The sequence below is a fragment of the Doryrhamphus excisus genome, linkage group LG21 (genome assembly GCF_037039965.1).
Source record: "Doryrhamphus excisus strain RoL-2023G ecotype Guam linkage group LG21, RoL_Dexc_Guam_v1.1, whole genome shotgun sequence".
Classification (NCBI taxonomy): Eukaryota; Metazoa; Chordata; class Actinopteri; order Syngnathiformes; family Syngnathidae; genus Doryrhamphus; species Doryrhamphus excisus.
Window position 1 is genome coordinate 560,737 of NC_136377.1, and position 10,115 is coordinate 570,851.

The 10,115-nt window shown below is 43.7% G+C and overlaps 2 protein-coding genes across 4 annotated transcripts; both read right to left on the reverse strand.

The window, feature by feature from the left end:
* Positions 1 to 98: 98 nt before the first annotated feature.
* Positions 99 to 4,193, reverse strand: pimreg (PICALM interacting mitotic regulator). The gene is made up of 5 exons (XM_058086696.2): positions 4,049 to 4,193; positions 3,221 to 3,546; positions 2,867 to 3,156; positions 2,688 to 2,783; positions 99 to 1,327 (listed from the first exon to the last, which is right to left on the reverse strand). The coding sequence occupies exons 2-5, from the start codon at positions 3,539 to 3,541 to the stop codon at positions 1,174 to 1,176; spliced, it is 861 nt and encodes a 286-aa protein (XP_057942679.2). The 5' UTR covers positions 3,542 to 3,546; positions 4,049 to 4,193; the 3' UTR covers positions 99 to 1,173.
* Positions 4,194 to 6,360: 2,167 nt separating this feature from the next.
* tmigd1 (transmembrane and immunoglobulin domain containing 1) lies at positions 6,361 to 9,738 on the reverse strand. 3 transcript variants are annotated; one of them, XM_078787578.1, is made up of 4 exons: positions 9,084 to 9,738; positions 7,959 to 8,261; positions 7,439 to 7,830; positions 6,361 to 6,745 (listed from the first exon to the last, which is right to left on the reverse strand). In XM_078787578.1, the coding sequence occupies exons 1-4, from the start codon at positions 9,133 to 9,135 to the stop codon at positions 6,734 to 6,736; spliced, it is 759 nt and encodes a 252-aa protein (XP_078643704.1). In that variant the 5' UTR covers positions 9,136 to 9,738; the 3' UTR covers positions 6,361 to 6,733. The 3 variants fall into 3 exon arrangements, with proteins under 3 accessions (XP_078643704.1, XP_078643703.1, XP_078643702.1); XM_078787577.1 differs by lacking the exon at positions 6,361 to 6,745 and having other exon boundaries at positions 7,282 to 7,830; positions 9,084 to 9,143; positions 9,242 to 9,738; XM_078787576.1 differs by lacking the exon at positions 6,361 to 6,745 and having other exon boundaries at positions 7,282 to 7,830.
* Between the last annotated feature and the right edge of the window lie 377 nt (positions 9,739 to 10,115).

Here is a 10,115-nt window from a genome sequence, read left to right on the forward strand (position 1 = left end):
GGGACAAACTGCGAAAGTCGCTTTTCCCGCAACATCAAATAATATAGTAGTATAGTAATATTCTACTATAGTAGTGACGCATAAAGAACGAAAACGAATAGTTTACTGTCTGCTTTATTTCACATTTCCCCCTTTTTCGTAGAAGGGTGGTCGATGGATGTGTACAAATTAGGTGGTAGAAAATTGTATATTGTTAAAATAATAAAGTGAAAATATTATGGAAATAATATCCTAATTAGAAGCGAAAATGTACAAGAAAGTTGGGGGAAAATACAAAAATAAAAACCGTAATTTTACAAAGAAAAGTCAACACATTCACAGAAAATAGCATTTTAAGGAGTAAAAAAGACAAAACTTTGCAAGAATAAACATAAAAAATAACAATGTAATGTTTTTTTTTTTTAAAAAGTGAAAATATGAGAACCAAACTAAGCTACGTAAAAGTTGTAATTAGTATTAGTAAATCCTTTCCAATAATACAAGACTGCGCTGGTGCAGGGGTTGGGTTTGGGGTTGGCTCGCAGGCCGTCAGTCGAACAGCCCCATCACCATTAACCTCTTTGAAACACCAGTACACAATGAGCCATTAAATCCTTTTCACATTACTGAATGCTTTCTGTACATGACAAGACAAATCAAACAAAGGTCACATTGTAAGTGCCCACATTGATCTCAGGGAGATCCAGAATGTAGAAAAAATACATTAAAAAGTGTATAAAAAGGCACATGCATATGGAAGACAAACATAATAAAGTATAAAATAAGTGAATCAAATACTATTGCATCTGTACTACAAAGAGGGAAATACGGAACGTCCCTGTACGTGTTAGTGTTAGCCCTACATATTTCACATTAAAGTGGACCCCAGACACAAAAGTACAAATGAGCTGTAAGCTAAACGAGTGTTCCGAGAAATGTAACGTATGTTTGGTTGTAGCAGCGGTCACAAAGAAGTACACCTTTGGTATAGCTACACTGAGGAGAATTTAGCCAATTTATCGTAAACAAACAATAACGATGCTAAATATACACGAGAAAGGGAAAAGAAGCTGTTGCCGTGTAACAGTGTCCCCCAGCATCACTACTCAATGTTTTCTACGTCTAAACAAGGTGGCGCCTTCGTTTGGCTACAAAGAGGTCCTTTATGTTGCACACAGACGAGCTAAGTTGGGATCATTTGCGTAGGGTGCTCACAGCCACGTGGGCCCATCCGCCCAGGCGCTCCGACATCCGCGAGGCTCGGCGGCTCAGGTTAGAGCAGCTGAGTTTACCGCTGGGGTCCAACTTCCTCATCACCGAGCCGCCATAGTTCTCCTTTGTTTTGGACCTGCGGGGACAGCAGAGTTCATAGCTATGGGACCTTTAAGAGAAATCATAGAGACGGACATTCATTTATTTGGTAAAATACATTTGGATGGCCACCGATGGGTTTGGTGAGGCTGACTGTTAGAAAGCATGGCCTTTGTTAGCGTGTGTTGGCTAACTTGCTGCTAGCACTCTGTGAACCACTCACTGGTTGCCTCGCCTCCAAGTACTGGAGCAGAGAGGCTGAAAAACTAGAGCCAAGCAAAACAAAAACGCATGCATGGGCGCGTCAATTCATTGAGGCGGGCAAAATTATTCAATTTGTTAAAAAAAAAATCATTCCATTAAGCGATGATTGTGACAAGCCTAAACATACAGTAATTAACTGGTTAACTCGTTTTATACTACCTACCTCCAGGTCAAAAATGTGTACTTTGTGTAGTGACGTTTTCATGCGTTGTCAAGTCATGTGAATATAAAGTGCTGCAACAAGCCAAATGTGTCGTCAGGATGAGAAAAGAATGAGAATGTCACGTCAACCCTTACCTTCACAGTACGTAAAGGGTTTATGATGGTGACACTTTGACCCCGAGACAGATTGTTTCTATTTTTGTTGATTTTGGTGCCAAATTCCAAGCTAGTGTCCTGAAATAACATACAAGTACAAATGCGCTGTTTTCACATGCATCGCAATCGCATGCACAACCCGAGCGAGCATTCCGTTGTTTTTAAGCAGGATTCATTAGTTAGCATTTACCTTCTCCCCTACACCATTTGGGAATAGTCGAAGTGCCTGCGGCAGGAGGAAAGCAGAACTTAAGCACCGAGACAGCGAGAACATTCCATGTGACCAAAGTCACAAAGTGTGCCTTGTGTGCCTGACTCCACATTTTGAACGCCACAACAGGAAGTGACGCGAGAGCATGCCAGCAGCCCTCTCAAGGCACATTCTTGGAATCGCATCCGGCCCGGCCCCACCCACCCTTATCCCCCTCCTTCTCCATTCCTCCGCATGCCGTCTCCCCTTCATTGTCTTCATATGCGCATGTTTGAAAGTCTGGCGGGAAGAATGTGTGGGGGAGGGAAATCTGGGGATTGATTGGCTTTCCCAGCAAGGATGCAACTTTGCTGCTTTAATAAAATTATATTATTTTTCATCATAATACTTTATTCGTGTAATATTACAACATGTTTTGTGAATATACTGTATTTTTTAAATATTTTTACCATATTGTCATGAAATATCATCCTTTCATTTCCACAGTTTTTTTCAATTCTCCAACCACAACTTTCTCCTCGAGATTGTCTTCTCAACTTTTTCTGATCACAACTCTCCTGAGCGCCATTCAGTTTGAACTGACCAATAAATGAGAAGGCCTTACTTGTCGTCTCGTCCAATGAGCTCATCGAAGGCCTTGGAGAGGTGCTTGAGCCTCCTGAGTCCACTTGACACCGACTCCAGGTCTCGGTCGAACCTCCTGTCACAGCGAGAAAAGATAAAAGAGAAAATGTCAGACTAAAGCGAGCGTACTGAAGCGTGCGTGCATCCTGGCCGACTCACAGCCGCTGGTTCTGCATGTTGGGGGACGCAAAGGGGCTTCGCAACGCCGCCACACGAACCAGCTGCCTCCTGCCTCCTCCGTGTTTCACTCCACGCACGCCGGCGTCGGGAGTCCTCCTGCCTCTGGAGCCCGGGGTGCGGGCGGGTGTGGCTGCTGACCTGGGGGTGCGTCTCGGGGTCCGGCCAGGCACCTGTGAAGGTGATGAGGCGGGCTCCTCCCCTTCGCAGGAGCGACCTGGCGTAGCCACCAAACACTCCTCACGGGAGAACTGTCTGGTCCTCTGCAACTTCTGGGAGTGGACAGAACCATGTCAGCAAGAGGTGCACTTGTCGGGAATACCTGACTGAATCCACCTGGTACACTCCAGTGATGGAGTTCCGAGCACTTCGGCTCATCTTCCGGACCGTGCTGGCTTTGGGCTGCTCCTTCACAGGCCCGGCGTCTGGGTCGGTGTCTGGGTTCCCGGGAAGGGAGTTGGCCTGGACGGTGCGCAACGGGAGACGCTTCCGCAGGGACATGTGCATGGAATTGAGAGACGACAAGGAGCGGAGCTTGCGGAAACGTTCAGGGGCCTCGGGAGAACTCTCTGCGCCATCCGACTCATCCAGGGTGGTGTGCGCCCGCCAGACTCCAACCATGGCTCGACCCACTCCATCCATCACCGAAGAGGTCATTCAGACTGCATGAACGTTTGAGTGATATTTCATATTTATTTAAAATAAAGCAGCAACAAATGAAAGGAATATGACTACAAACACCGGTAATATGCTCTATGAAACAACCCAGATAAAGAAAGAACATAAAGAGACATTTTTCACGAGCTTGTATGAATGATATAAATGGTACGTTCACTAAAAAGGGACATCCTAAAATCCAGTTCGTGAAGTTATTGCTGCTAAAAATGCTAATGAATGTTACAATGTTGTTAAAAGCCAAAAATAACACGGTCAGTCATCGATCTATCGTTTTTGGGAAAGAGTGCAAACAATGACGGCTAACAATGGGTCGACGTAGTGGGCGAAACGAGTGATTTTCAGACAACAAATAAATCAGGCTAGCGCCCCTGAACGTACCGTTAGCTTAGGGAACCAGTAAGCTAGTAAGAGTTCTCTAAGCAGTGCCATGGAGACCGAATGTAAAAACCAAAACAAACAGCGTTTCCAAATGTGAATAAGCCTTACCTGAAAGAAAGAGTTGATGTGTGAGACGAGGCTGTTCTTCTCACCGGAGTCAGCAGTTTGAATTTGGCGGTGAAGCTCAACACTCCCTTCGAGCTCAGCCCGTTTGTGTGACGTCACAAAGAAGCCCCACCCCCTGTTATCAAACGCTGTCACTGTACTTCCGGTACTGGGGTGAGCTTCTTCCGCTATGCTGTCCAATTTGAATAAAATTCTTACTTCAAATCTAAAATATGAAATATTTGATTCGTTGTGCCGTGACTGTAATAATTAAAAGCATAAAGCATAAAAAAGCGTTTGAAAGCGTTTATAATGACATTCTAGTTTTACGTCATTTGACCGACAGATGTCAGTAGAGTCTGTGTTATGGCGTCCAACCCTTGGCAGCACTTTCCTGTTTTGCAAAGCAACAGATGTAGATATGCTAAGTTTCAAGAATAAAGTATTATTAAGATTCTTAAAGATTATTAGCATCAACTTTGAGCGTGGTCGTGGTTTTTCCCAAAATCTTCACCTTCCTCTTTGTAAATGATTTTTCAAATATTATGACTTTATTCCCCTAATTTTAGAACATTTTCCAAACTTAATTTTCCCCCCAAAAATAGTTTCTCATGATTTTACAAAAATGTACTATTTTTAATATATTTCAATATTTCTACTATATGCTAGAAAAATGACATTATCTGTCCTCATAATATTAAGAGTTTACGCAATTATGATTTTATTCCCATCATATTTTAACTTCATTCTCATCACATTGTATAACTGTTTTGGTAACCTAATTTCCAAAACATGACAACCTTATTCTTTGTTTAATCATGCTTTGTCATATTATTATGACGTGAAACGCCCTTTTTCTTTGATGCTTCAACTTTATGTGACTAAAACAATATTTTTTTTCCTCATAATATTACAACAATATTTTTGGTTTTTATTATTATATTATTATTATTATTATTATGCTGAGTATCCCGTGTTTTTTTCTTCTTAAATGACATTTATAGAATGTCTTGTGGGCCAATAAAAAAAAGAGTCCCAGCCTCCAAATGGCCCCCAGGCCGCACTTTGGACATCCATGGTGTAAAGCCATTGCAAATGGGATGATTATGGGGGTCTACAGTCCTCATCTGCTGTATTAGTCTTAACAAGCGTCATGTTGGAGCACAATGGCGTCAATTCAATGAAATGGTATATGTCGGCATATGTGGTGTATGTAGTATATGTGGTATATGTTGGCATATGTGGTGCATGTAGTATATGTGGTATATGTTGGCATATGTGGTGTATGTAGTATATGTGGTATATGTTGGCATATGTGGTGTATGTAGTATATGTGGTATATGTTGGCATATGTGGTGTATGTAGTATATGTGGTATATGTTGGCATATGTGGTGTATGTAGTATATGTGGTATATGTCGGCATATGTGGTGTATGTAGTATATGTTGGCATATGTGGTGTATGTAGTATATGTGGTATATGTTGGCATATGTGGTGTATGTAGTATATGTGGTATATGGTCATGATCCCACGGAAGAACATTTCAGTCCAGAACATATTGATATGACTACGGTACGTGCATCCACACATGCAAGCAACACAACCTGGACCTGCTGATCATTGAAATGTATCACCATGACAGGAACCTTTTCACCGGCTTCCAGGCGACGTATGATTAACCACCAGAGCATCCTCACAGTCAGGCTGACGCACGTGGCATGCCTGCTTTTTATGTGAAAGTCTGCCGTTATTTGCTTTTATTGGCCAGAAGGCCGAGACCTCGACCTTGAACGTTGACAGTCTTCTTTTGTCTCGTTAAAGGTAAATATATAACGCCATTTTAACGAGCGCCATGCGTATTGTTGAGTCAGGAGTTAAAGTTCAGCGGGAAAAGTGGAAACAATCCCACTCTGTTGTGTGGAGGTAAACTTACATTGGACATCATGTAGTTTTCCTTGCAGTGTAATACAAGGATAATACGAGGAAAATACAAGGATAATATGAGGATAATACAAGGATAATACGAGGAAAATACAAGGATAATATGAGGATAATACAAGGATAATACAGCGAGGGGCACATAGTGAAAAATTACATTTTTTTGTAAACAACACATGTAGAAATGCTGAGAACAGACCTGATCCAAATCTTAAGAGCAGTGTAAAAATAGCTAAAATTGAATTTGGACCTTAATGAGGTTTTCAATATGCAGAGCAAGAAGGGGGAGTGAGACAAAGAGCACTTTGAAAAGTCATTTATTGAAAAGAAGAACCACCTGAAGTTCTGGTGTTCCACTGAATGGAAAAGCACCCCGGATCATGATGGACCCCCCTCCACTGTGCCTGGTAGCAAACATCTCAGGTGGATCTCCTTGTCATGCCAGCGACGTTGGAAGCCATCTGGGCCGTCAAGGTTCCATTTTTTTCTCATCAGAGAATCCAACATGTCCCATGTTTGATGCTCCCTGGCAAAGTCTAAACGGGCAGTTTTGTGGCCCCACCAGCCCAGATGAAGGTGAGACGTATACCACATGTACGTCTGCTCCTGTAGAGCGCTGTTTTTATAAATAACCGACATAATAAATGAGAAAGTACGTAAATGGGGGAAAGAAAATCACAGTGGGTGTCTCCGGCAGGCGTCTTCATGACTCATCATTCCCGCCGCCGCCGCTGAGGACGTGACGTTTAGTCACTTGCAGCACTGTGGGGAGGAGTGGAGTCACGTATTAGGAGGTGCGCCGTGCCGCCGGAAGCGTTCCGTGACGCATGGACGAAAGTATCAGGACATGTCCCGTCTGTGTAAAAAGGCAGGATCTCTGCAGCTAAGACAGCTGGGAAGACTCCGATGTGGGGGGGTCACTGATGTCAGACCCAGTTCAACCAAGACCTCCAGCACCACTGTGGCCATTTTGGAAATCTTAGGAAATATAGCTGGTGCAGGTTCTGGAAGCTCTAGAAAGCCTTCATGCAGGTTATTGTGTGTAGCTGCTCTATAGGAGTCCACAACTCAATACAAAGGGCCAAAAATGAGCACAGTGCCCCCCAGCCCTTTAAAGTAAAGTTAGAAAGGTTAAGAAAGGTTACCCAAGTTAATGGTCCAAATTGTTTTTTATTGAGTTGTGGACTCTGATAGAGCAGGTCCACACAATTACCACCACAGAAGGCTTTCTAGATCTTCCAGAATCTGCACTTCGTCCAGCTGGATTTCCTTGGATTTCCAAAGACGATCTGTTTTACTTGACACCCACGGCACACCCACTCAGCTTGCCCAGCTGGTGTCCGGGTACGCCCATATAAGGAAGTCAAGGTGCCGGGAGCCCTTGAATTCTGGACCCCCCCGTGTGAAGATGAGCATTAAGATTCAGGGGAAGCGAGGAGATGTGTGGCGTGTTACCTTGGTGATGGTGCTCCAGCGTGAGATGATGGCGAAAATCCCCGTGAGGACCACCACCACGGCTCCGGCAATGATGGGCATCAGCGGGAACTTGGTGGTCTTATCTGTGACCGTGACCTGGAAGACCCTGGTCCTGGTTCCGTAGACGGGAGAGTCCGCCGTGCACCGGTACCGGCCTTGGTGCAGGCTTCTCTCCACGCTGCCGACGCTCAGCTGGCTGACGAAGCCGTCGTTGGTCAGCGTGAAGCCGCCTGCCGAGAGGTCCAGCGTGCTTCCGTTGAGGGTCCACAGCGGCGACGTGATGGGCGGGTTGGCGAAGACGTCACAGCGCAGGACGAGCGACGACGCCACCTCCACCGACACCTCCTCGGACCCTGACGCCGTGGGAGGATCTGAGGGGAGAATCATTGGAAAGATTCTATCTTCGTATAAATATTGCTAATAATAATAATAATACTAATATATCCAAACTATTGGAATTGATAAACTAATACTCAAATGTTGCATTTTTGTGACTCACATGTGACGTTCAAGGTGACGGAGGCCTGAATGGAGGCGTTCCTCCTCAGGTGGCAGGTGAAGGTGGCGCCGTTGTCCTGGTGGATGACGGGCGTGACGCACACGCCGCTGCTGCCTTTCTGGTTTCCCGCCGTCAGGCTGACCGCGGCGCCGTTCCTCAGCCACACCAGCTCCTCCTCCCCGCCCTCACTGGGCGGAAGGTCGGGGGCGGCGCTGTGGCGACACACCAGAGACACCGTCCTCTCCAGCTCAGTCTGGATGGTTCCGTGTGGGCCCACGTCCGGCACCGACTCGATGGTGACGCCTGGAGATGAGGCCTCAGTGGGTTAATACATCACGGCATATCATAGCCCCCCCCTGGAGAGCATGCCCAAATGCCCCAAGACTTAACTTCCTAACTCCCTACTTACCTTTATGTACTCCCATATAGTATCAGCACTGGGGGGCAAATATGAGGGGGAAGGAAAAGGCTAAAAATCCACTATAGTGTAGTTGAGATGGTGCATTCAAGGACCACGAAACAATGGGGGACAAGTCGGCGCTCATATTAAACATGCACAAACTGTGGGTTTTCTAGCGTTATATTGTTTATTGGATCATATGAAGATAAGCAATGGAATATATGAATATACAGATTTATTATTATTATTTATTATTTTCACATTTGGAACTGATCACGTATTAAAAGAAACTTTGCAATGAAAGATTGGAGTCTAACCTTTCTTTTTGGAGTATACCATGTCTATATTTGTTTTTTTTATTTGCTTCTCATAATATGATGCGTCATTTCCTCAACATGATGCTACTAAAATGTTATTTTTCCTCATAATATTATGACTTTATTCTTGTAAAAATACAACTTTTATTGGTGTAAAAGTTTTGCTGTCGTTATTTTTAGAACGCACCGCGGGCCAAAAACAGCCATGAACCTCAAACGGCTCCCAGGCCATACTTGAACACCCCTGGTATATTTGAAGGTCAAGTGCACTCGTGGAAACGGAGAAGAGTCAACAAATGCGTACGGATTAGCTGGCTGGTCTCAAGGAGATGAATAACTGAAAGCTAAACAAGCAACAAGATGGACGTATGAGTACACATTCTTACAGTATGTGTACTGCAAACTTACTCATAGTCTGCGCTCCGCTGACGAGCAGCACCAGCAAATACCAGGACTCCATTTGACTCCCTGAGGACGGAAGACCATAGTTGGATGATTGGATATGATTAGAATATGATTTCACTCACCACAAGTCAATCATTCAAAAAGCGTCTGAGCCGACTCACCTGAGGATCGGAGACGTGAGGATGTGGAAGGTAGAAGGTAGAGACTGATCACACCCGAGGATGGGGGGGGGGGGTGTAACGTCCTCCCGGCCACGGGTTCGTGTGTGTGTGCTTTTATTGTTGTGCGCTTTTATGGTTTTTATGGTAAGTCAAATAGTGGACATAAAAAAGGACGGCAGTAGACATTCAGCAACGAGTCATCACGCTCGATGGCAACCGGTACTAGAACTAGAACTAGAACTAGAACTAGAACTAGTTCAAGCAGAATAAGATCTAGAACAGATAGTCTTCTTGCTGTTAGTGACAACTCGTCAACTCTGCACCTTTCTTTGCATTTCATGATTTGAGTTTTTGGAGATATTTATTATTATTATTATTTGTTTACGTTTCTTACACATGAATAATGTTTTTATTTGTTTATGTTTCAACTTAAATTAATTGAATTAAACTGAACAAATGTACAGCACATGCTATTTTATTTATGGATATTTTCCATTTTGAAAATATTGTTGGTATAGTATTTAAAGTGAATAGTGTTTGGAAAAAGCTATAATATAATTGAAAAAAAAGCCAAAATATTATGGGAATAACGTCAGAATATTACGAGAAGAAAATGAAGTAAGATTAAACAATAAAAAAGTTGCTGTGCTGTAGCGTTTTTGTATCCTTGTTAAAACTTATTTCTGCAGTAATCCTGTTGCCGTCGTCCTCCTTCGAATGAAAGATTCATTTACAAGCTAGCAAACAAGCTAGCTAGCGATGACACGTGCAGGAGGCACAGCAGGGCAGCACGAAGGAGATTGATTGACAATGGTCTACAGCCAATCAGGATGAAGAAAACCTGAGATGTAGTTTATCTTGAAATACGGAATAC